Source organism: Lemur catta, chromosome 7 (genome assembly GCF_020740605.2).
Source record: "Lemur catta isolate mLemCat1 chromosome 7, mLemCat1.pri, whole genome shotgun sequence".
NCBI lineage: Eukaryota > Metazoa > Chordata > Mammalia > Primates > Lemuridae > Lemur > Lemur catta.
The window spans coordinates 98,688,813-98,715,029 of record NC_059134.1 but is presented as its reverse complement, the minus strand read 5'-3'; the positions used below and the strand labels follow the sequence as shown (position 1 = coordinate 98,715,029).

The window sequence follows — 26,217 nt, the reverse complement described above, 5'->3', positions numbered from 1 at the left end:
ATGTCGCTGGGTGGCCGTCACCAGACCACAGTGTGCCTCTTGCTGCAGCATGGCTGCCCAGGGCAGACCCTAAGTGTCAAGTTTAGAGTCTCAGATTCCTAGCGTAGTGAGGATGCTTTGCTGTGCTGGCTGCGGTGAGGCCGTTTGAAATGTCCTTTCAGCTGTTGTGCCGGTTTCATTCCGTACTCCCAGATCCCTGGGTGCGTGGCAACTCTGAAGCTAGACTTGTTGCTTGATAGTCCAAGTGAGCTTTCCTCTGGGCCCTCAGTTGCCTCGACTTGATGTGCTGGAATCGGGTTCACACTCAGCTGCCTCCAGGGACTGGCCAGGTCGCATAATTTCCCTGGGAACATGATTGATTCTAGGGAAGTGGGCAGGGTGTGGGGGACACACGGGTGAATGGGAGGGGGCCCTGCTGGTCTCCGCAGGTGGCTGGGGTGCAGGAATTGCAGCAGGGCACCATCCACACTGGAGGGGCAGTGGGCTGGTCTACCGCCTACTGTGTGGTGGCCAAACTATAGATTAAAGAGTGTTCATCAGGAAAGGCACCGGTAGGAGATGTTTGGTGCCTCACCTCCTTTGCCCCTTCTAAGAGCAGCCTCTCTGTCCCTTTTGGAGGAGTCTCCTCACTCCACCAGGTAGGGGACATCACTGTTGCCAGCATGGTTGGGGCAGATCTGTGACCACCTGGGCTCTCAGAATGGAAGGTGTGGTTGTGGGTGCTGGGGGCAGAGTGCCACCAGACTCTCTGGCATGCTGGCGTCCCCTAAGCGCCCCCCTCCCATATCTGCAGTAACTCCCTTTTGCTCTTCTAGAACTGGCTTCTGTGGCTTGGCCCATTGACATCTGCACTCCCTGTAGACCCAGGGCCGAATCACGCTGCTGCGTCCTGAGGGGCTGCCCGGGGCCGAAGCCTTAGTGGTCCCGGCACAGCCCCTCCCTCTGTGCTGCTCCCGAGCTTCCTAGTGTCCACCTAAAAAGACGCTGAGGCAAAACTGGTAGAGAGTTTGGGCCAGGCTTGAGGACTGCAGCCCAGAAGTATAAATTCAGTTTTTAAAGGAAAAGAAGAGGCAGTTCCTAAACTGTTTGGCAAGAATTTATGTTAAAATGACATAAGCTGTTGATTGGATCTACTTTGTATCACAAATTCCAGGAACTGAAAGATAACGGGTGAGGCAGCCAGTCAGGAAGAAAATGCCTTCACACAATTGAGCCCAGGCGTGTGTGTGTGTGTGTGTGTGTGTGTGTGTGTGTCTCTCTCTCTCTCTCTCTCTCTCTCTCTCTCTCTCTCTCTCTCTCTCTCTCTCTCTGGGCCTGATAAATTTTGCATGCCTCACACTGCTCTGGGCTATTTTTCTCACTAGGTAGATGCCCTCCTCTCACTTGTAGTTAAGGAAACTGAGGCACTTGGTTAGAAGGTTAGCTGTGATTGGCTGGAACTACCTGAAGTTGGGCCTGCTAAAGTGAAATAAAAAACCGAATTGGTCAGGATTTGCTAGGTTTCCCCTCTGCACGGGGCCTTGGGCTGGCACCTGTGCCTCGTGAGTTTGACGGCCAGCGGTCCCTGCTCTGGCGCAGAGGCATCTGTGGGTGAGAGGTGCAGGGGGTCACAGGGTGGACGGCGTGGGCTGAGGCTGTGGGTGGGGCGGCCGTGTAAACCTGGTGCCCACACAGCCCCTGGCTCGCAGACGCTGTCATCGTGCTCAGGGGTGCAGCCTCTGACCTTGCCGGCCACAGAGCTCCCCCGGGAGGTTTCCCCAGAGGGATCCACAGGGGTAGACCATGGACAGAAGAGGCCAGAACATTCCCAGGAAGTACAAAAAGCATTATTTACAAAGAACGTATTAAAAATGCACGAGCTCAGGTGTGAGCTTCCTTGTCATTCCTTATCAGGGTCGGAGTCAAGGACGGAGCTGGGTTCTGCTGCTGCTCCCCTGCACACAGGGTTAGGAAAGGGACCCCCTTCTGGACACCCCTGAGTCTCTACGTGGAAGGCTGCTTGTTTCTGGGCTCTGCCCACCTCAGCTTCCTCACTTGGAGTGGCCGCCCGAGCTGTCGGTCATGGTGGTCCCCGCGGGGGCCAGGGGCCACTGGGGTGTAAGAGCCAGCCTGCCCCCGCAGGGCAGCAGCACCTAAAGGCACCCTGGCCTCTGTCCACGTTCTGTCTGGGCATAGAAATCGGGGTGTCATTTCCAAGTGGTGAATGCAGAGTTTTCTCAGGACAAAGAGGTCTGGCTCTTGGTTTTTTGTTCCCGGCTCCCAGTTCTGTGGGGTGAGAAGGAAACGTGTCAGAGGAAGACACCAGGAGGTTATTCAGGGAGATGGGGACACCGCACGCCCTGGGCTCCATCTCAGGGACAGCGGCGGCTGTCCTGCGTCAGGGGCTTCTCCATGCCGGTGGGCTGGTGTCGCTGGGGGTGTTACTCCATCATAGAACTCTTAGGGGCTCTGTCTGTGTGGCCTACAAGGTGATTTTTGAGGTCCACGATTCCTCTGCTTTAATTGCCAAATCAACTCCCATCACCCAAGTTGCTCGGGGTCCCCTATTCATGTAAGGGTGGGTGGGGACAAAGCCAGGCGCCAAGTGCCTGGTGCTTATCCCCGGGCTGTGGGACCCCTGGTGCCGGCCTCAGGCTGGAGCCGGGCTCACCTTTCACAGCCTCTGAGCCCCGTGCAGGTCATAGTCACTGTCGGAGGAGTTGTCGGGCTGGGTGGAGGAGCGACGCAGGGCCCCTTCCAGAGCTGGGGAAAGAAAGGAGGCCGTTGGCAGAGGGCTTGCAGGGGGCTTGTCCCGCCAGGCTACACAGAGCCGCCCCCCACAGTGGGTCGGAAGATCAGAGGGGCTCTAACAGCCAGAGACAGCTTGGTATCTGTTTTGATCAAATCAGCCAAACGTTCACTAATGATGCTGAACTCTAGGCTCCCTGGGCCCCAAGCCCTCACAGCCCACTTAATGGCTCTCTCCTGGCTCGGGGGGATCCAAGGGGCCTCATTTGCCAGGCTTCTCAGGGCCCTGCAGGGAAGCGGGCCCATTAGGTCACAGCAAGGCTGGGGTTAATGGCGTCTGAGTGCATTCTTCTCTCCAGAGGAGCGGACAGCTGAGGCCTCTGATGGCTGTATATCCCTCCCGCCCCTGCTGTGACCTGCTGTCTAGCAAGCAGTTTGATCCCCCGTGCCCTGGGGCCTCCCTTCTCTCTTTGGGCCGTCACATGACCTTCATGGCATCACATGCCGTGTCTTGGCCGGGCTGCTCCAGCTCTGCCCGCGTGCCTGGGAGCTCCCTGGAGCTTACCTGGGTAAGCGGACACGTAGGAGTTCCTGGGAGGCTGGCTGTATTCGTTATCCACGTGGGAGGCTGTGGGGTTCTCAACCTGGGACCGGACGGTGGCCGTGTGGTTGCGGTGGAAGGACACTGAGTGGATGCAGGAGACAGCATCGTTAGACTCGCTGCTCTGTCCTCTTCCTCCTTCCCCAGCAGGTGCCCAGCACTTCAGAAATTCAATTTCCTGTTCCCATTATGTCACGGGGGGCCAGGGCGAAGGCACCCAGAGCCCCTTCGTCACATCCCCCTCTCCTTTCTCCCTGGGGAGGTCCATGCTGGCAGGGCCAGCGGCAGACTCTCAGAGCAGTCTTGGGCAGGCCGGCAATCCTTCCATCGGCCAGTGGTTCACCCAGCATTTACCAAGCAGGAGACCGGAGCAGAAGTGACAGGGCACATAGGCTCCCTGCCCTTCAGGAGCTGAGGGCCTTTAGATTATAAAAAGGATTGAACAACACAGAGCCTTTTTTTTTTTTTTTTTTTTTTTTGGAGACAGGGTCTCGCTCTGTTGCCTCGGCTAGAGTGCAGTGGTGTCATCATCGCTCACTGCAACCTCAGACTCCTGGGCTCAGGCAACTGCCCGGCTAAATTTTAAACTTTTTGTAGAGATGGAGTCTTGCTGTGTTGCTCAGGCTGGTCTCAAATTCCTGGGCTCAAGTGATCCTCCTCCCTGGGCCTCCCGGAGCCACTGCACCCAGCTTGAACTTGTGAAGGGGGAGAATGTGGAATGGGTGGCAGGAGGTGGGATATGGCTCTAGCCACTAGGGTGGCTCGGGCAGTGACCAGGAGAGAGGACAAAGACCAGGGGTGGGGTGGGCCTGGCTGCATCAGAATGTGCTAAAGCTGTCCCTGAGTTGTTCCATGATAAAACTAGCTTGGCAACCTTTCTTAGTGTATCCCTGCGTTGCAGATGAACAACGCAAAAAGGCCCGTTGAGGTTCTGATAAGTCCTGAAATAATGAGCCGTGTTTAGCTTTGCTTAGCTCATGGTTTTCCAGATCTGTTTGATCATGGAGTCCTCTTTCGTGAGTGCAGCCTTTTGACAGCCACTGGCCACTGTGTTGGGGAATGTGCCGGTGGAGGTGAAGGCCCCCGGGGGCCCCAGAGACGAGGCAAGAGACAGAGGGGACACATGGTCTCTGAGGCTTCCGTGCTAGAGACCACTCAGCCATCTGCCCCATCAAGAAGCCTGAGCTTTCCCCAGTGTGGGGACATCTCTTCGCCACAGTCGCACCTTAGATGAGCACCATGGAGGTCACAGGCCTCAAGTAGCCACAGGCTTTGTCTGTGGTCAGCAGAGAACCTTGTCTCTGCCCCTGTGGCCTCTATCCGGGGGCCAAGGGAGGCTCCTGCCTCTGGGGACACTTACTGTTCTGGTTCATTCCCGTGGGGCCAATCCACTGGCGTTGCTTCTTCTGGCGGACTGGGCAACAGACAGGAAAGTCGCGTCAGGGCCGGTGGGGACGTGGGGCAGGTGGGGGACGTGGGGGAGGTGGGGGACGTGGGGGACGTGGGGGACGTGGGGGAGGTGGGGGAGGTGGGGGACGTGGGGGACGTGGGGGACGTGGGGGAGGTGGGGGAGGTGGGGGACGTGGGGGACGTGGGGGAGGTGGGGGAGGTGGGGGAGGTGGGGGACGTGGGGGAGGTGGGGGAGGTGGGGGAGGTGGGGGAGGTGGGGGACGTGGGGGACGTGGGGGAGGTGGGGGGCGTGGGGGACGTGGGGCAGGTGGGGGAGGTGGGGGAGGTGGGGGAGGTGGGGGACGTGGGGGACGTGGGGGAGGTGGGGGAGGTGGGGGAGGTGGGGGACGTGGGGGACGTGGGGGAGGTGGGGGGCGTGGGGGACGTGGGGCAGGTGGGGGAGGTGGGGGAGGTGGGGGAGGTGGGGGACGTGGGGGACGTGGGGGAGGTGGGGGAGGTGGGGGACGTGGGGGACGTGGGGGAGGTGGGGGAGGTGGGGGAGGTGGGGGACGTGGGGGAGGTGGGGGAGGTGGGGGAGGTGGGGGACGTGGGGGACGTGGGGGAGGTGGGGGGCGTGGGGGACGTGGGGCAGGTGGGGGAGGTGGGGGAGGTGGGGGAGGTGGGGGACGTGGGGGACGTGGGGGAGGTGGGGGAGGTGGGGGAGGTGGGGGACGTGGGGGACGTGGGGGACGTGGGGGAGGTGGGGGAGGTGGGGGAGGTGGGGGACGTGGGGGACGTGGGGGACGTGGGGGAGGTGGGGGACGTGGGGGAGGTGGGGGACGTGGGGGACGTGGGGGAGGTGGGGGAGGTGGGGGAGGTGGGGGACGTGGGGGAGGTGGGGGACGTGGGGGACGTGGGGGACGTGGGGGACGTGGGGCAGGTGGGGGACGTGGGGGGAGGTGGGGGACGTGGGGGACGTGGGGGACGTGGGGCAGGTGGGGGACGTGGGGCCGGTGGGGGACGTGGGGGAGGTGGGGGACGTGGGGGACGTGGGGGACGTGGGGGAGGTGGGGGAGGTGGGGGAGGTGGGGGACGTGGGGGACGTGGGGGACGTGGGGGAGGTGGGGGAGGTGGGGGAGGTGGGGGACGTGGGGGACGTGGGGGAGGTGGGGGACGTGGGGGACGTGGGGCAGGTGGGGGAGGTGGGGGACGTGGGGGAGGTGGGGGACGTGGGGGACGTGGGGGAGGTGGGGGACGTGGGGGACGTGGGGCAGGTGGGGGAGGTGGGGGAGGTGGGGGAGGTGGGGGACGTGGGGGACGTGGGGGAGGTGGGGGACGTGGGGGACGTGGGGCAGGTGGGGGAGGTGGGGGACGTGGGGGAGGTGGGGGACGTGGGGGACGTGGGGGAGGTGGGGGACGTGGGGGACGTGGGGGAGGTGGGGGAGGTGGGGGACGTGGGGGACGTGGGGGACGTGGGGGAGGTGGGGGAGGTGGGGGACGTGGGGGACGTGGGGGAGGTGGGGGAGGTGGGGGAGGTGGGGGAGGTGGGGGACGTGGGGGACGTGGGGGAGGTGGGGGAGGTGGGGGACGTGGGGGACGTGGGGGAGGTGGGGGAGGTGGGGGACGTGGGGGAGGTGGGGGAGGTGGGGGAGGTGGGGGACGTGGGGGACGTGGGGGAGGTGGGGGGCGTGGGGGACGTGGGGCAGGTGGGGGAGGTGGGGGAGGTGGGGGAGGTGGGGGACGTGGGGGACGTGGGGGAGGTGGGGGAGGTGGGGGACGTGGGGGACGTGGGGGACGTGGGGGAGGTGGGGGAGGTGGGGGAGGTGGGGGACGTGGGGGACGTGGGGGACGTGGGGGACGTGGGGCAGGTGGGGGAGGTGGGGGAGGTGGGGGAGGTGGGGGACGTGGGGGACGTGGGGGAGGTGGGGGGCGTGGGGGACGTGGGGGAGGTGGGGGACGTGGGGGACGTGGGGGAGGTGGGGGAGGTGGGGGACGTGGGGGACGTGGGGGAGGTGGGGGACGTGGGGGACGTGGGGGAGGTGGGGGACGTGGGGGACGTGGGGGACGTGGGGCAGGTGGGGGACGTGGGGCAGGTGGGGGACGTGGGGCAGGTGGGGGACGTGGGGCAGGTGGGGGACGTGGGGCAGGTGGGGGACGTGGGGGAGGTGGGGCCGGTGGGGGGCGTGGGGGACGTGGGGGACGTGGGGGACGTGGGGCAGGTGGGGGACGTGGGGCAGGTGGGGGACGTGGGGGAGGTGGGGCCGGTGGGGGGCGTGGGGGACGTGGGGGACGTGGGGGACGTGGGGCAGGTGGGGGACGTGGGGGACGTGGGGCAGGTGGGGGACGTGGGGGACGTGGGGGACGTGGGGGACGTGGGGGACGTGGGGGACGTGGGGCAGGTGGGGCCGGTGGGGGACGTGGGGCAGGTGGGGGAGGTGGGGGACGTGGGGCAGGTGGGGGACGTGGGGGACGTGGGGCAGGTGGGGCAGGTGGGGGACGTGGGGGACGTGGGGGAGGTGGGGCCGGTGGGGGACGTGGGGGACGTGGGGGAGGTGGGGCCGGTGGGGGACGTGGGGGAGGTGGGGGACGTGGGGCAGGTGGGGGACGTGGGGGAGGTGGGGGACGTGGGGCAGGTGGGGGACGTGGGGGACGTGGGGCAGGTGGGGGACGTGGGGCAGGTGGGGGACGTGGGGCAGGTGGGGGACGTGGGGGACGTGGGGCAGGTGGGGGACGTGGGGGACGTGGGGGAGGTGGGGGACGTGGGGGACGTGGGGGACGTGGGGGACGTGGGGCAGGTGGGGCCGGTGGGGGACGTGGGGCAGGTGGGGGAGGTGGGGGACGTGGGGCAGGTGGGGGACGTGGGGGACGTGGGGGAGGTGGGGGACGTGGGGGACGTGGGGCAGGTGGGGCAGGTGGGGGACGTGGGGGACGTGGGGGAGGTGGGGCCGGTGGGGGACGTGGGGGACGTGGGGGAGGTGGGGCCGGTGGGGGACGTGGGGGAGGTGGGGGACGTGGGGCAGGTGGGGGACGTGGGGGAGGTGGGGGACGTGGGGCAGGTGGGGGACGTGGGGGACGTGGGGCAGGTGGGGGACGTGGGGCAGGTGGGGGACGTGGGGCAGGTGGGGGACGTGGGGCCGGTGGGGGACGTGGGGCAGGTGGGGGACGTGGGGCCGGTGGGGGACGTGGGGGAGGTGGGGGACGTGGGGGAGGTGGGGCCGGTGGGGCAGGTGGGGGAGGTGGGGGACGTGGGGGAGGTGGGGGACGTGGGGGACGTGGGGCAGGTGGGGCAGGTGGGGGACGTGGGGGACGTGGGGGAGGTGGGGCCGGTGGGGGACGTGGGGGACGTGGGGGAGGTGGGGCCGGTGGGGGACGTGGGGGAGGTGGGGGACGTGGGGCAGGTGGGGGACGTGGGGGACGTGGGGCAGGTGGGGGACGTGGGGCAGGTGGGGGACGTGGGGGACGTGGGGCAGGTGGGGGACGTGGGGCAGGTGGGGGACGTGGGGGACGTGGGGCAGGTGGGGGACGTGGGGCAGGTGGGGGACGTGGGGGAGGTGGGGGACGTGGGGCAGGTGGGGGACGTGGGGGAGGTGGGGGCGGGGCAGGGCCCGGGAGGGAAGGACGAGGTGTGGGTGCTGCTGAGCGCCTGGCTGCTGGGTTCTCGGGGCCTCAGTTTTCTGACTTCCCTGGGAGGGGAACCGAGCTGAGGAGGGTGCAGAGGTGGCTGGTTCCCCTGGAGAATCAACCACAGGTGTTCAGAACCAGACCTGGGCAGGCGCTGGGGACACAACCCTGCCCCGCGCTGGGCTTTCTGTTCCCAGCCTCTCTGATCTCACTTCCTTGTCTCTGAATAATTTTCTCCCGAGTTCTGCAAGGCAGAGGCAACCTCTGCCTTCACAAGGTGCACAACTGCCAGTTTGGTAGATGAGGAAACAGGCTCAGAGAGAGGAAGCGGCCCAGGCAGCATCGCCGGCAGCTGGCAAGTGGTGGTGCCGGGCCTGGGCCGCCTCTGCTGCCGTCAGAGGTCCTGCCGATGACACTGTGGGCTGCCGCAGCCTAGGGAATGGCCACACCCTCTCTGGACTGGAACTGGTCTCCCTGGGCCCCAGATATGGGCAAATCAGTGATTGTGATTTCCCTGACTTCCTGCTACTTTGGGCAGGAAAAGGCCAGTGGGGAGGAGGGGGTCTGGGGGGTGCAGCTGAGGTGCCCTCAGCCCAGCCCTCTCGAGACGGGACCCCTCTCCCCAGGGTTCCTGCTCAGCCCTTCATCTCCGCACGCGGGCACAGAGCCGTGCAGGGCACCGGCACCTACATTTCTTCACCAGCTTCTTGTAGGCCAGGGGGCCGAACACCACCAGCAGCACCGCCAGGAGCAGCAGGGCCAGGATGATGCTCACCACGGTGCCGGCCGCCGGGCCCCTCGGGTTTGGATCCTGGCCTGGGGGAGGGGAGGAGCCGGGTCAGTTCTAGCCCTGGGGGATGGAAACTGCCCACCCCAGGGAAGCTGCTGGCTGCCGGCCGCCCCCAGCCACCCTTGCTCCTCCCGGGAGCTCCCCAAGCCTGTGTGGAAGGCAGTCACCTGTCTGGCTGCCCCTCCGTTGCTAGAAGTCTCTGCTACCCATTCATCCATCCACCATTTGTCATCTAACAATTGATCCTCCAGCTGTCACTAGCCACCCTCGTTATAAACTAACTCTACCATTTGCTGTCATATGCCATCAATACCAATCAATATACGATCGCATGCCGGTGGCCGAGCGGCCCTCTGTTTATCCATCCGTCCGTCCATCTCTCTTTTATCTGTGTTCAGTTACCATTCATGTAGCGAATAGGTACCGTCTACCCCTGATTGTCTACCTTCTGTCCTGGAGTGTGGCAGGGAGAAGGAAGAGCTCCGCCACCCGTCAGCTGACCTGCCCGTTGCTGTGCCCTGTCCTTACCCGTTCACATTCATTGCTATCTGTCTCTTCCTTCCGGTTCCCCACGTTCCCTCTCTCCTCCCTCTCTAGGGCCCTGTGGCTCTCTGTCTAGCTCCTGGGCCATCCTTGAGAGACATGCACCCTGGCCGGTCCTAGAGGGAAAGTTCGGAACTGCCCTCCACCCACCGTGGGCCGGGGCCAACTCACATGCAACAAACACCCTCTTGCAGTAGGATTTTTTCTCCCAAAGCTCGTGGCACTGGGACAGCTTCTCCTGGGAACAGGAAAACCCCCAGGAGGTCTTCTCGCCGGCGTCCAGCACGTGATAGGAGTGGACACTGCCACACTGCTGCTCCTGGCACACCTCCTGCCACCGCACCATGCCCTTGGCCACAGAGCTGTCGCACAGGGCTGCCCACTGCGTGCCCTGGCGCACCTCCACGCTGCCTTCACACACGCCGCTGCCCCCCACCAGGCGGCTCTGCACCTTGGGCTGGAAATCTGGGAGGGAAGCAATGGGAGGTGAGGGAGCAGGTATGGCCCTGAGCCCGAGTGCTGGTCCCTGCGGCCCATGCCCCCGGCAAAAGAGAGCCCTGGCAGGGTGGAGACACCGTGTGGGACCACCAGGACAGGCCACCTTCCTCTCTGTCCTTCCCTCTTTCTAGCGTCGTCTCTGGCTCTTCCCCCGACCAAGCTCTGCCCCTGGTGCCTCTGGGCGGCTGCTGGCACCATCCTGAGACGCAGCCACAGGGGCACTTTCTGTAAAGAGGCTGGCAGTGTGGCAATGCCTGTTGGCAGCCACCTGGGGGCAGCAGGGAGCTGGCCCCGTTCCAGGGGGGGCAAGGGAAGAGCGTGGGAAATGGGCGCCACCTGGGCCCGCTTCCCTCTTGGCACCATCCGCTCACTCTCCTGCTGCCCGTTGGCAAGAAGGAGGGCTTTTCAGAAGAGGGAAACTGAGGCCCAGGGAAGGGAAAGACCTCCTGCTTTGAGTCCTGGTGGTTCACAGCGGGACAGAACCGAAGAAGCCTGCTGCCCCGGCCGGCCGTGCACCCTGAGGGCCAGGCTTTCAGCATACGGCCCGCCAGAGACTCATATTCGTTTCTGCTTGCCGGGAGCTGGGAGTCCAGGGCTGAGGCCCACGCAGGCTCAGTTTAGAGCGAGCTGTGATCTCACCAGCTTTGGCCAGTTTCCATAGCAACATCCACCTTCAAAGCCCTAGTGTATCTGTTTAGAAGCAGCTTCAAAGGCAAGAACCCAGGGTATGGTTTTGCCCGTGTAGCCTGCAGGATCCTAGCTGAGGGCGAGTGGGGCTGAGAGCCACCCCGTGCTCCCCTCATGGGGCCAGGAGACCCTCGGGGGCTGCCTGTGCCTGGAGGGGGGCAGCGGTTTACTGATTGGCACCATGTATCCAGTGGTGTGGGGCAGCCCTGCTTGCAGGATACCAAGGGGCCCAGAGCAATGCCGCCTCGATCTGTGCGCACGAGTCACCGGGGACCTTGCTGAACTGTGGATTCTCATTGGCAAAGGCTGGGGCGGGGCCTGAGAGGCTGCATTTCTGACCAGCGCCCGGGTGCCGCTGCCGGTCGGCACCGCACTGTGCGTAGCTAAGGCTTAGACGACGGGCTCCGGAGCGACACTGCTTGAGCAGACATCCAGCTAGTGCTCTAGGCCACTGGGCAAGACATTTGACCTCTCTGAGCCTCAGTTTCGTCGTCTGCAAAAAGGGGTAACAATAACAGCCACCTCCTAAGGTCACTGTGAATATGTGTTAATAAAAATGCCCTGGAACGGTCGGCGGCACCAAGCAAGCTCCCGGGAAGTACAGTGTGGCCTCCCTCAGGATACTCCCGGGCCAGGACCCGCTGCCTCTGGAGCCGGGCCCTGACTGGCCTTCCTTGTTTTGAGGCCTTTGATTTCCTTCATCAATCCTGGTTTGGCCTCTTGGGGTCTTACAGACTCAGTCTCAGCTGCCTCCTCCTCTTGGTCTCACCATCGCCATTCTCTCCCCTGTGGCTCAGGGCCCTCTGCAGAGAGCCCTCCTGGGCTCCACCCCCAGGCCTCGGGGACCTCCCACCTCTCACCATCGCTGCAACCTCAGCTCTCAGGATCTACAACCCCCCTCCTGCAAGGCCCGCCCCTCCAAGTGCTCCGTCTTTGGCACAAGCCACAGTTCCCGCCTACAAACGCTTTTCTCTTTTCCTCCCCAAACCCACAAGGAGACTTGCCGTCTGCTGGAGTCCTGCTGCCTCCACTTCCCCACGTGGCAGCCGAGCCAGCGGTTCCTTTGGCTTTGGTCGGTGTTGCTTTGTGGAGACTCCCAGGGCATTGGGTGTGCGTGTGTCCTCCCCCCGCCACCCTGTCCCACCTCCTAGCGGCCGAGGACCAGGCCTCAGCCTCCCTCGTGTTCTCCACAGTGCCTGGTACCCTGCGCGGCAGGCAGGGCTTTTCAGGAAATGTGTGTTCCCTGGCCCAATGGGGACGCTCCGGCTGTGCCCACTCCCAGAGCAGCAGGAGGTGCCAGGGGGCTTGGCCAGGCCTCACTCACCCGAGCAGACGATCGCAAGAGCTTGGCCACCCTCCTGGGGCTGCACTTTCCGGAAGCACTGTTCCAGGGAGGCACAGCTCGAGTTCTGGATCTTCCACCGGATCGGCAAGGGCCTGTGCTCCCAGAGCTCCCCCAGGTCTGGTGCTCTGGTCGCCTCGGCCTCTGGCAGGTGCTTCAAGAAGGAACCGCACTGGAGGGCTGGGCACAGGAGCCCTCCCAGGCTCTGGATGCTGTCCTGGGGCTCATAGGCGATGGTGCCACCCAGGCTGCCGCTGTAGAACTCCACCACGCCGGCACAGCGCAGGCCCCGGGGCCCTGCCGCCAGCTGCAGCCTGGGAGGAGCTGGGAGAAGAGAGGCAGGGCCGGGAGCCGGCCTGAGTGCGGGGCCTTCTGCGGCAGCTCGCCGCACTCTCTGCTGTCTGGCCCCAAGCCACAGACAAATGCTGACCGATGGTTGGCCTTGAGGGGTGGTAAGGTCCCTAATATTGCCCATGACACACTTATACTAGAAATTTCCACATTTAGCTAAAATTCAAATGTACCCAGGCATCCCGGGTTTTCATTTGCTAACTCTGACCACAGGAAGGTCAGAGCCCTCTTACCTGTGGGCTCTGGCGTCGTCGTGGGCGGGGGACTTGTGGGTGGAGGTGTGGTCGTCTTGGGCTCTGCAATGACACAATGAGGGGGACTCTGGGGGAGGGAATGGCAGGAGGAGGGAGGATGGGGAAGGGAGGAAGGGGATGCGGCCGGGGGGTGTGCTGGGGGCAGCTGGCTGTGCTGAGACAAACCAGGTGCTTGCGACATAGGTACCACTTGGCACTTTAAGTCCACTTGATGCTCACATTGTCTCTAAGCCTCCTGGGAGGTGGGCAGTACCACCCCGTTTTACAGATGGGACAATGCAGGTTCAGAGAGGGGACGCTGAAGTTAGCAACTGGCAGAACCAGGTCCTCCTTTTCCATCCTACCAGACGGGTGCCGCGCCCTGTGGGCCCCCACCAGTGTATGTGTCTTGGGGGCTGGTTATCACCTGGGGACCCTTCACCACTTCCACCAGCCTGCTCGGGCCCCAGATGCAGGCCCTGGGCCGGCTCCTCGGGGCTGGTGCCCAGGCCAGGTGTGCCATGTGGCTGGCTGGTTACCCACCTAAGCAGATGAGGCTCAGAGGGTGGCACCCCTTTGTCAAACTGCAGTTGGAGAAGGACCCCATGTGTCCTTGGCAGGTGATCGGGTTCTGGGATCTCTTGAAGTGAGGCAAGGGGCCCAGGTTCAAGGCCTCCCCACAGCGCAGCTTCCGGCAGACTTTCGAGGCCTGGCTGGCGTCCTCCCAGCGGTCTGATGTCCGGCCCCAGCTCTGGCTGCAAACTGTGTGCCACAGGCCACTGAACTGGACTTCCAGCAGGCCCTGGCACCTCGAGTTGGAGCGGATTAGCCTCCCCTGGAAATCTGAGGGTCAGAGAAGGGGGTCAGGCTGGGAAGGGCTGTCCACAGTGGCCCCCCACGGCTCAGCGAGGTCCCCTCCTGCCCCCTGGCTGCCTGGTGAGTTCTGTCTCCTCTGGCCCCGCAGGCACTTTCCAGAAGCCCAGGCTGGGGTGGTCCTGACCCAGGCAGCCCTTAGCTGGACCCAGGAGGGTGGCGCTCCAGGTGTCAGAGCCGGAGGCAACTCAGAGCAGAGGGCAAGGTGTTCTCAGCACCTACCGTCCAGCACGACCGCCCGCTCCTGGGAATTCTGTATCAGTAGGTCTGGGATAGGGCCTGACGTCTTTTTTTTAACTTTTAAAATCAATTTTATCGAGGTACAATTTCCATACAGTGCAATGTACTCACAGGAAGGGTACCCGTTCAATGGAATTTGACAAATGCACATAACCACCACTGTAATCTAGATATGGAACGTTTCCACCACCCATTTAATAGAAAGTTCTCTCCTGCCCCTTTACAGTTAATTTCCCTGAATGCAGCCTCGGGCAACCACTGATCTGCTTTCTGTCACTAGAGATTAGTTTTGCCTGTTCTGCAATGTCATATGAATGGAACCATATGGAATCATACAGCATGTTGTTTTGTTTTTTGGTTTGACTTCTTTCATTCAGCACGCATTGGAGATTTATCCATGTTGCTGCATGTATAAAGTGTATGTATAAGTGATTCATTCTTTTTTGCTGCTGGATGTTTTATCCTATGGATATGCCACAATTGTTGTCCATTCACCATCTGGTTTGTTTTCAGGTTTTTCGACTACTCTAAATAAAGCTGCCACAAACATTCATACACAGGTCTCTGTGTGGGCACACGTTTCCATTGCTCTTGGGTAAATACCTAAGTGGAATCGCTGGGTCATAGGCATGTGGCTTGTGCGATTTTATAAAGCTCCACGAGGGGAAAATACATGTACATACCTGTGTGCACGTATTTGCATGAAGAGCTTTTGGAAGAATATGCAGGGAACAAATAAAAGTGGTCACTACCTGGGTGTTAGGGTGGTGGGGAACAGTTGGGGGGCAGAGATGGAAGTGAGACTCTTCACTGTGGATCTTTTTATATTTTTAAATTTTTGAGCCAGATGAATGTGCCACCTATACAAGAATTTTTTGAAAATGTAGACGACTCTTCCAGGTGATTCTGCAGTGGAGCTTTCCCTGGTTGGGAACCACGGTCAGGCTGCCTTTTTCTTTAGATGAGGACACTTTGGGGCCAAAGCGCAGGGCCAGGGCTTGCCAATGTCACCTGGCCAGTTAGAGGCGAAGCGGGGCTCGTCTCAACACCTAACTTTGGCGGAACACTTCTCGGCTTCCTGCCCAGCGAGTTGACGCATTACAACTTCACCAGGGAAGAAATTTTATTCCCATTTCATAGGTGGGAAAATCGGGGCTCAGGAAAGTCAAGCAACTTGCTAGAGCTTGGAGCTAGGACATGAGTGCCGGATCCAGGTCCTAGCTCAGGGCCTGCCAAGGGCCCTGCGGCCTCCTCTGGCTGCACCATGGCTTTGTGAGACCCTCCAGCCACATTTTTCCACAGACACATTTAGCATGTTGCTGTCCCAGTCAATGCGAAAAAGAGATCTGTGGTGAAACGGAGTGTGGGAACTGCTGGGTTAAAAATGGTTTAACATGTTTCTTTGCTGCAGGACTTCTCAGAGCCTTTACTAGGCCCGTGTATGCTGTCAGCCCTCAGTGGGAGATGAGGTGATGCCTGCCCTTTTTCCAACACATTCCATGGAACCCTATTTGGGAAACACTGGCCTCTAAGCCTGGACATTCAACACACTTTACAAAATCTGGCCCAGCTCCTCTCTGCAGCCTCAGCTGCACATGGCTTTGACTTTGGAACCAAACACAGAACTGGGGAGGAAACAGGGCTTTGCAAGATGCCTTTATGGGCCGGTATGTTTTCTGTGCATAGTGATAAAAATGATCACGAGAACCAGCATTTGTTGGTGCTTTGTGGCCAGGGAGGACATGCACCCGCATGTGGGCATCTTAAATGTGCACATGTCTGTGTCGGTGTGTGTGGTGGGCTTCACTCTGGCGGAGGTGACGGCTTCTTAATCAGAAGGTCCCCCTGTGGCCTGAGGGAACTGCAGCCCCACTCTCCCCCTGCCCCAGGCCTCCCTTCATGTGGCTCCTCCTTACCTGGGTCATCCCAGCTGGGCCCTCCGAGGCAGGAAGTGACTGCAGAAAGAAGAGACAATGGTCAGGAAGTGAAGCCTCCCACCCTCTCCCTTCTCTCCGGCTCACACGCGCAGCTTGAGCAATGGCCCTTTCTGCCTCTCCGACCCCACTGTCACGGGGTTCAGGGCCAGGGGTTTCCATGCTACAGCTTGGAACCCCTGAGTGATCATGAATTCAATGTAGTGGATTGCAACCATCATTTTTTTTTTCTTTTTAAAAATCTTTACTTTTTAAATGAACACTCAGTGAAATCGATTTTTGTTTAGTGCACAATTCTACGAATATTAACAGGTATATACATGTGTCCTGCCCAGGCTGATATGACTTGCAAGTGGCAGGACCTGGACTCAAACCATGAGTCTGACTTCGAAAACCTATATTCTCTGCTCTCGGCCACCCAGTTGCTCCTCCAGAGTGCACGTTTGGAGACACAGAGGTGAGCACGACCCAGACCCGTGGGGACAGGGACTGGGCCTGACCATCCTTGCAGATCCTACACGGAACGGCCCAGCTGGAGAAATTCTAAAAAAGAAATGCTCTGTTGAGAAAAGGTGGTTGTGCACTCCAGGGCTCGGCCTCCCTCTGGGCGCCTGTCTGGTCCTCGCATGAGCGGCGTTTCCTCCCTTCTCCCCCTGTCACCATCGTCGTCACCGTCGTCACCACTTGGACAGCTTTCACTCTTCCAGGCCTTTTTATACAGCGACTCTCTCGATCCTCACCCCAGTGCTATGAAGCAGGTATTATTATTTTGGTCCCCGGTTTATGGGTGAGGAAACCGAGAGGTTAAATGACTTGTCCAGGCAGCTAGTGAGCGCTGGGGCCGGGACTCTGCCCTGGCTGCCTGGCACCGAGTCTGTGCTTTTGCCGGCCCGGCCAAGCTGCCTCCCTTCCCTTCAGGGAGAAGCCTGCCGCGTCCTGCCCTGTGTTTCGCCGATTCCCGCATGTCCCCAGCGTGCAACCCTGACCAGAGGGAACGAACTTGGGGTTCTGTTCAGTCAGTAAGACATGCTGGGGGAAGACTTAGCCATGAACTTACTGTGTGACCGTGGCAAGTCGCTCAACCTTTCTGGGTTCGGTTTCCTCGTCTGTAAAGTAAGGAAGTTAGATTCCTCTATCCCTCACCTTCCTCTTGGTTCAAATTTTAAAAACTATGCAGAACAAATGAAACTTGGTTCTGTGATCTATCTTTAGTTCCTGATGTATCTCAGCAGCTGACGGAGGGCGGGCGAGGAGGACAGCGAGCTACACGGTGGACTTGGAGGCTTCTGGTCTTTGTTCTTTCTACCTGTCCATGAACACATTCATGGTGGGCCACGGCCTATTTTCATTCTTTCAGCTGCTTCTCACAGGGCTCAGACCCACACTCTCCTTCCCCTGAACCCTGCAGACTGTACCAGGGACTCCCTGACGCCCTACGGACTACAACTCACCCCTGCCCTGGGCTTCCTGGAACCCCTGCAGCCTGAGGACCAGTGCTCTGCGGCTGCCAGATCTGTGAGCAGAATCCTTGGGACCTGGAAGCATCGTGCCATTTCCTCATCTGCCATCCACACGTAGACCCCGAGCAGCAGGGGCTGGGAATGAAAATTCTCCGGAGGCCCTTCCTTCCCCTGCCAGCGTCCTCTGAAGCTCCCACAATTTAGAACCTGGACTGGGCAGGCCCAGGCAAAACTCAAGGCCAAAAATGCCAAAGAGGCTGGGCTCAGCGGCTCACGCCTGTAATCTCAGCACTTTGGGAGGCCGAGGTGGGAAGATCGCTTGAAGCCAGGAGTTCGAGACCAGCCTGGACAACATGATGAAATCCTCCATATCTATAAAAAATTTAAAAATTTAAAAATTAATTGGGTGTGGTGGTGCACAACTGTAGTCCCAGCTACTTGGGAGGCTGAGACAGGAGGATCACTTGAGCCCAGAAGTTTGAGGTTATAGTGAGCTATGATTGCACCACTGCACTTTAGCCGGGGTAACAGAGCAAGACCCTGACTCCAAAAAAAAAAAAAAAATCTACATATAAAAAAAGCCAGAGAGAGTTGAAAGGCTTTATTACTTTCCTCAAGCCCCAGTTGCTTTGACCCTGTCCGCCCTGAGGTCTTGGTGAGGATTAGCTAAGTTCCTGAAAGCAGCTCCGAGACCCTTATAGCCTCATCCGCTACCTCCCATCTCCTCTCGCCCCACAGTATTCAGGAAGAACCTGACTTTGGCCCTTAGCTCAGCATCCCATGGGCCGCATCCCACCATGGGGGAGTTTTGTTTGCTCTACACAGTGTTTAAAAAATGTCGAGCCAATTTTTTTTTTTTTTTTTTTTGAGACAGAGTCTCACTTTGTTGCCCGGGCTAGAGTAAGTGCCGTGGCGTCAGCCCAGCTCACAGCAACCTCAAACTCCTGGGCTTAAGTGATCCTACTGCCTCAGCCTCCCGAGTAGCTGGGACTACAGGCATGTGCCACCATGCCCGGCTAATTTTTTCTATATATATTTTTAGTTGGCCAGATAATTTCTTTCTATTTTTAGTAGAGACGGGGGTCTCGCTCAGGCTGGTCTCGAACTCCTGACCTCGAGCGATCCACCCGCCTCGGCCTCCCAGAGTGCTAGGATTACAGGCGTGAGCCACCGCGCCCAGCCTCATGTCAAGCCAATTTTACAAAAAGGTTTCTTGTTATTTTTCTTTGCTTTTTAAACAAATCGTAAGATCCAGATGTTTTTGGGAAACAAGACACGCTGGGCACACTGGCTGCATCACCGCCAGCCCCAGGCAGTGGCTGTGGCCCGTGCCTTCTGTTTTGCCAACGCCTCGGTGGCATCCTACCATCGCCACGTGTCTGGAGGGCCCTGGCTTCAAACACACGACAGTCTCTGCAGCAAAACGTATGAATTTCACACTTAGTGGGATGCATCGAGATTATAAATAGTCTCCCATTTGTTCAGGTCAGGATTTGCATCATATGCATTTGCCAGAAATTTACAAATCCTTTTTGGGTTTTGGAACTGCAGATGATCGTTTGTGGACCTGCACGGTCGGTTCCATTTTACAGATGATGAGGCCGCTGCAGCATGCAGGGGTGAGTACTCACCCAGGAATCTAGCCGGGCCAGCCGGCCTCAGACCCTGTAGTCCCAACCTCTGTCTTGGACTCACTACTACGTCTTGCCTGGACCCTTCGGCATTTGCATTTGAAGCCCCTAAACGCTGGGGAATGGAGGGCAAGGGCGTGGCCTGCTTAAGGGCCAGCGGGCACCTGGGGACACAGAGAAGGGCTGGGACATTACCAATGATAGTGACCATGACAGTGCTCCTGCCCTGTGCAGACCCCAGGGTGCGGGTTTTCACAGAAGACCCCATTTCTTTCCTGAAGCCTCATCTGAGGGAGGCTGTCACCAGCGGACTGATTTAGCTTGGTTTGGACGTCAGGTGTTCCCTTTTTTCCATAAAAAGCGATGCCCTCTGTCAGCCCATAACCCTCTTCGTAACCACAGCCATCTACCTACGTCAAGCGCAATGTGTCTGCCTGTCTTTTTGGGGAGGACTCTGGCTTTTCCTTCCTTGAATCCTCTACTCTGGCTGACTTGGAAGGTCAGAAACGCCTCTGTTCTGAAGCCGCAGTCGTCAGCGCAGCCGTGTCTAACGTGGAGCTGCGACAGCGCTTCAGGAAAACAGAGATCACAGGGGCCAAAGTCCTGTTTCTTGGGCTGAACCCCAGATGCAGTGGCCGGTTTATGATGAGGAGCCTTTTATGTGCAAAACACACATGGAACCCCACTGGGTTTAAACCAGGGAGGCCTGGGGAATGGAGCCGCTGGAAGGAACCCCCCATTTGGGTCTTTGGTTTCGCTCACCCGGGCCCTGCACCAGGCAGCAGACAGAGCATGGTGGGCGAATGGCCTTTGCTGTTTAAATTGTTATTTCTCTCCCTCCCTGGTGGCCTGGTGTGTCTAATTGAATTTGCATGAGTTTCATGCCATGTATGGTGTCTCTGCTGTCACAGTGACAAGCCTTTGTTTTTGTTCAGAGCTTCACATGCTCCAAAACTCTCTCATGACGAGGGCTTGTTCTTTCCACCCATAGCCCTGTGAAGAAGGGACCATTTTCAGATCAGGAAATTGAGGTTCAGAGAAGCTGAGTGACATGCCCAAGTTCACACAACTAGTTGGTGGTGCAGTCAGGACAGAAACCCTGCCTCCATCACCTGACAGGGCCCCCTGTGAGTCAGCCACGGGGATAATCCAGAGCCTGCTTGCCCCATGGTACAAATGGGGGAAACTGAGGCCGAGGGGTTCCCTCTGATGCCTCCACGGGAGTCTGTAGTGGTGCATAAGACCCTTGTCACCTCTGCTGACTGCCACCACCCACTTCTTTTTTTTTTTTTTTGAGACAGAGTCTCACTTTGTTGCCTGGGCTAGAGTAAGTGCCGTGGCGTCAGCCTAGCTCACAGCAACCTCAAACTCCTGGGCTCAAGCGATCCTACTGCCTCAGCCTCCTGAGTAGCTGGGACTACAGGCATGCGCCACCATGCCCAGCTAATTTTTCTATATATATTTTTAGTTGGCCAGATAATTTCTTTCTATTTTAGTAGAGACGGGGTCTCGCTCTTGCTCAGGCTGGTCTTGAACTCCTGACCTCAAGCTATCCACCCGCCTCGGCCTCCCAGAGTGCTAGGATTACAGGCATGAGCCACCGCGCCCGGCCACCACCCACTTCTTATCCTGCTCGTTTGGCATCTGTCCCTCTGTGCCCCCAGGGAGAAGGGAGCACTGGGTCCCTGTGGGAACCGTGAGAGTCAAGCCCCTAATAGGACATGATGATGATGGTGACAATAATGGTGACGGTGGCAGTTATAGAGGAAGTGATCCAGGCCCACAATCTCCTATCTGGAATTCAAAATCCAACATCCCAGAGTCTTTTCTCGTGCATTTGGCGGGAGGGTGTCAGCGGTCTCCCCGGGTCCCTCTGAGTGTGCTAACTCGTATGTTTCACTGCAGAAACAGGGATGCGTGTGATTATGGGGCACTGCCCCAGACCTCCTCGTGTGTGTTATAAACACACAGTACCTACGTGATATTACTTTGTACAATCTGAAAACTTCTGAATTCCCAAACACATCCGGCCCAGGTTCCAGATAAGGGCGTGAGGAGCTGGAGAGGTGAGAGTTATGGTGTCTCCTCTACTCACCCCTGCTCCCGTGTGGCTCTGCAGTGCATGGGAGGAAATGCCCAAGTCCTCACGGAGGCCTCCATGGCCCGTGTGGCGCCGTTTCTCTCCACTGGGCCTCCGCCTGCAGTGCCCCTCCCCGGGTCCCGCACGGCGGCCTCGCTCACGTGCTTCAGGTACTGGCTCACGCACTGAACCCTCCCTGGATACCGCACACCCCCGGCGCTCCCTGTCCCGGCTCTCCTCTGTCTGTCCCCACACCTCTTGTGACTTTCTAGCACTAGCTTAGTTGTCTCTTGTCTGTCTCCCTGTTGCACCGTGACTACCCAGATCTACCGGGACAAGGATTTGTGACTGCTGTGTCAAATAGTTCACTGCTATGTCCCCAGCACTTATACCAGTGCCTGGCACACAGCAGGTGCTCAATAAATCCTTGCTGTCTGAACGAATCTGATGTAATTATCGCAATTATCCTTTGAGGTGGGCGCAGCTATGAGCCTCTGAGAAGACTGAGGCTCCGACAGATGTTCTTGTCATTTGTGGGTGGCCAAGTAGAAATCAAACCTAGGTCTGCATTGCTCCAAAGGCCCCCTCTACAGGGCTGCACACGTGTGCACACACGCACACACATGCACACACACATACACACGCACAAGTAGATGTTCAATCAGTTCTGTCAGGTTGAGCTGAACTCTCTCCCTGGTCACTGCAGGGAAGACCTCTCTGAACTGGTGGAGCCGAATAGTGACAGAAAGGCCAGTGCCAGCCCCTGGGCCTCCAGGTCCCTCCGTTCCTTGCCGGGGGCAGGCAGCTGTGGGTCTGCAAGGAGCCTGATGCTTTGTGCGAAGAGCCAACGAGGGCCTCAGCTCTGCAGCCCGGACAGTGGGCCTGGCGCCTGCTTGCAGCTGGAGCCGCTCCCTCCTCTGCTGTGGATGCCCAGCCCCTCTCGGCCCGTCCTTCCCTGTTGCCTTTGCCCTTGCCGCCCCCTCTGCCTGGGACCCTTTTCTCTTTTTCTCGGCCTAGCTGGCTCCTTCCATCCTTTGGGTCTCAGTTGAGAGGTCACCTCCTTAGACAGGCCCACCGTGCCTGCCCAGCCAAGGGGCCACCCCCCTAGTGCACCCTGCATTGTGCCTCAGCCAGCGGTGCCCTCCATTGCACTTGTCACGGGATTTCAAAATCTGTGACTATCGCGGGTACTTGTTTACTCGTGTTCTCTAATGGGTCTCCACTGTTAGCTGGGCAGACTCATGAGGTTCGGGATTGCTGTCTTGGTCGCTGCTGTGTCCCTGGTGCTCTGCACGGAGTTGGACACACATTAGATGCTCAATAAATATGTGTAGATGAATGAATGGATGAATGAATGAATGAATGAATGAAGAAACAGCCTGTGCAAAAGGATTGCGGGAGGGAGGTCAAGGGCTGGACAGGCCTCTGGCGAGACTCTCCTCCCTCCTGGGTCCTATCTCTCCTTGTGTCTTGCTGACGCTGGTAATAATAATACTAACTGTTGTTGTTATCATGAATGTTTACTGGCACTGCTATACAATGCCAGGCATTGCACTGAAGCTCTAGATGCATTAATTTATTTCATCTTTGTAAGCCTCTGTGAGGGACTGTTACTATTCCAAATTTACAGATGAGGAAACTGATGCTTATAGAACTAGTCCAGGGTCAGCCAGCCGGCAAGTGGCAGACTGGACTTTAAACTGCAGTGGTCAGAGCCTCCCTCCCCCTGCAGGTGAGCCCAGGTAGGCTGGGCTGTGGGAAGTCCTGGCCTGTTGCTAGCACCCCAGGTTCGCCCCAGGGCCCAAAGGTCCCCAGACCCCCACGCCAGCCAGGAGGCTGCGGCGACCCCCAGGGCTCTGGCTCTGAGCATCTCTTCTTGGAAGGGCTGGAGGGGCCTGTGCTCTCTGCCCCCAGCCTCAGCCCTGGCCCCGGTGCCCCTGGCCCCTGGGGGCCGCATATCTGCTGGTGGAGGTTGTGTCCCACGGCCGCTTTCCGATGTGGAAGTGGCTTGCGGGAACTTACGCCTAGCTGAGGGTGCAGAGGCCCCGCGAGGGCAGGCGTGCTGGCTGGGGTCGGCTCTGCTGCCCGCCAGCTGCTCTGCCCTGGCTTTGCACTGGCTTTTCTCCACTGCAAAATGGGGGTCGGGGGCCTGCCCACTTCATAGGCTGCTGTGACGCTTACAGCAGAAAATGGCCTCAAAAGTATTTTGTAAGCGGTGACCCCTTGAACTAGGGGAATGCTTGTTACCCACCAACCAGTTCAGGCCAACAGACACACCGGGGACCATGTGCCCCTGGGCTTCCAGATGGCCCCCATACTGGGGGTGAAGGTGCTGTCTGCAGGTCTTCTGACTCTGGGTTGCGCTGGTCCTGCCAGGAGCCTCGCCCCAAGATGGGATTCAGGGGGGAGGGCCGTGGAGCAGGACCCCTGCTCACGCCCAGCTGGGAGCTTGGCTGGGCCCAGGCTCCCTGTCCCGGGGGTCTGAGGCCACAGGTGAGGGCAGGTGGAGGGTTTCAGGGCCTGGTCCTAGGAATCCCCAGGACCAAGGAGGCCACAGCGGCTCCTTGGCAGGGTCCCGGAAACCCACCGGACTGCCTCTAGGCCTCTGACCTGCGGACAGAAGGCATTTTGTACCTCTTGTTACGTGGGATAAGAGCCATGTGAACACGTCTGCACACGAGCCATCGTCACCTGTGCTGGGGGAGGTGAGCCTGCATTTGGAGGCCATGTGCCCATGAAAGCACACACACAGTTCTCACACACACACACACACACACACGCATGCAGACTCATGCACACTCACACCTGCATACCCAGCGTCTCTAGGAGGGGACTGAGGCTCCCTGCTCAGGCGGACAAGGCCACTGAGTCCTTTCCCTCCACGCTGGAAGCCGCCCGCTTCCGCCTGTTCCCACCCTGGAGTCCAACCTTCCCCCCCTGCCACACCTTCTCAGCCCTTGGAAGCAGTCGGGTGTCCCCCAAGTCACACCCCCTGCATTACATACGAGGGGAGATCGAGCGCTGGGGAGGCGCAGGGACCTACCCGAGGTCACACAGGGTCAGGCTTAGAACCCGGGGCTGGAGTGGGGGCAGACCCAGGGTGTGCTCACGCCCCCTGCCCGGCTGGGCCCCTCTGGGACCGCCCAGGGCCCTGTGCGAGAGGACCGGGGGCTACACTGTGTGTCCTCAGAGGAGGCCCCACCCTGCCGCAGCCCACTCTCTGCCCAGAGCATCATCAGAGCTGCCTCGGGCGGTGGCGAGTTTCCCCGTCCCTGGAGGCAACCAAGTAAAGGCTGGGCACCGTGGCGGGGACCCTGTGGAGGGCGCCCACACAGGACATGGGCCAGACGGCTTGATCTTAGCCTGGGTCCCGCCTGGAAGGGTCTGGGAAGGCCCTCAGCCGCCCAGGCCACCAGGGGTAGGAAGCAGGGCCGGGAGCTGAGCTGGGGCTGGGAGCAGATGGGGCTCCAGAGAGGTGGCACGCAGGCCCAGGGTCAGACTTGGGAAGAACTGGGAGCTGCTCCCTTGCCCCACCACCAGCCCAGGTGTCCTGGCATTGGCCCGGAAGAGGTACTCACCCAGCACCCCCAGCAGGTACAAGGCGGCCAGCCGCGGTTGCTGAGACCCCATGGGCGCAGCCTCTTCCCGTCTCAGTGTCGGGGCGCCCGCTCTCGTGGGTGAGGGTGTCTGCCCAGCGCCTCGCTCCTGGGGAGGCAGGGGCGGGGCGGGGCGGCACACGCAGGGGCAGGGGCGTCGGGGAGTAGCAGTGTGGGGCCTGCGTCATCCGTGTTTGAAGTTGAACTGTCAACTTCCTCCCAGCGAAACCATCTGCCCCAGTTCGAATGGCGGCCCTGGCCTCTGCCAGCTTCCTGCCTGAGGTGCCGAGGCCGGGCAGTGCCCCTGACCACCCCACTCGGGACCGGGCCGTGCATTCTGGGGGGACAAGGCTGGGGGGGGAGCCTGAGCCCACATTGTGGAAGGAGGTGCCTGGCTCCAGCTGAGGGCAGGCCTGGGGGGCGGAGGGGGGGGGGGAGGAGAGAAGCCCCTGATGCGGTGGGCCCCCCGAGAGGGCTCTGAGCTGTGCTGGGTGGTGAGAGCGGGGAGTGGGGGGCATCGCGTCGGTTCTTGCTGCAGACTCTGGTGCAAAACCCAAGTGAAACCCTTTGCTTTCCCTGAGGGACGAGGTCAGGAGTTTGAGGTCAATCCCCACAGGTGCCATTGCACCGGCAACGTGAGAGACGATGCCTCCACGGATTGCATCGGAGTGTGCGCGTGTGAGAGAGAGCTCCGTGTGGATGTCTGTGTGGCCTCTATGTCAGTGTGTGTGATCTCCGTGTTGGGGTGTGTGTGATCTGTGTCAGTGTGTGTGATCTCCATGTTGGGTGTGTGTGATCTGTGTCAGTGTGTGTGATCTCCGTGTTGGGGTGTGTGTGATCTGTGTCAGTGTGTGTGATCTCCGTGTTGGGGGGTGTGATCTGTGTCAGTGTGTGTGATCTCCGTGTTGGGGGGTGTGATCTGTGTCAGTGTGTGTGATCTCCGTGTTGGGGGGTGTGATCTGTGTCAGTGTGTGTGATCTCCGTGTTGGGAATGTGTGATCTGTGTCAGTGTGTGTGATCTCCGTGTTGGGTGTGTGTGATCTGTGTCACTGTGTGTGATCTCCGTGTTGGGGGTGTGTGATCTGTGTCAGTGTGTGTGATCTCCGTGTTGGGGGGTGTGATCTGTGTCAGTGTGTGTGATCTCCGTGTTGGGAATGTGTGATCTGTGTCAGTGTGTGTGATCTCTGTGTTGGGAATGTGTGATCTGTGTCAGTGTGTGTGATCTCCGTGTTGGGTGTGTGTGATCTGTGTCAGTGTGTGTGATCTCCGTGTTGGGGGCTGTGATCTGTGTCAGTGTGTGTGATCTCCGTGTTGGGAATGTGTGATCTGTGTCAGTGTGTGTGATCTCTGTGTTGGGAATGTGTGATCTGTGTCAGTGTGTGTGATCTCCATGTTGGGGGTGTGTGATCTGTGTCAGTGTGTGTGATCTCCGTGTTGGGGGGTGTGATCTGTGTCAGTGTGTGTGATCTCCGTGTTGGGGGTGTGTGATCTGTGTCAGTGTGTGTGATATCCGTGTTGGGGTATATGTGAGCCCCATGTTGGAGCATGTAATCTCCATGTCGACATGTGTGTGATCTGTGTCAATGTGTGTGATCTGCCTGTTGGGGTGTGTGTGTGTGTG

General features: G+C 59.8%; 1 protein-coding gene across 1 annotated transcript; it reads right to left on the bottom strand.

The window, feature by feature from the left end:
- Positions 1-1,810: 1,810 nt before the first annotated feature.
- On the bottom strand, positions 1,811-24,708 carry CD5 (CD5 molecule). The gene is made up of 11 exons (XM_045558189.1): positions 24,579-24,708; positions 15,812-15,850; positions 13,326-13,625; positions 12,783-12,845; positions 12,181-12,522; positions 9,843-10,136; positions 9,029-9,154; positions 4,689-4,742; positions 3,293-3,412; positions 2,651-2,742; positions 1,811-2,265 (listed from the first exon to the last, which is right to left on the bottom strand). The coding sequence occupies exons 1-10, from the start codon at positions 24,628-24,630 to the stop codon at positions 2,654-2,656; spliced, it is 1,479 nt and encodes a 492-aa protein (XP_045414145.1). The 5' UTR covers positions 24,631-24,708; the 3' UTR covers positions 1,811-2,265; positions 2,651-2,653.
- Between the last annotated feature and the right edge of the window lie 1,509 nt (positions 24,709-26,217).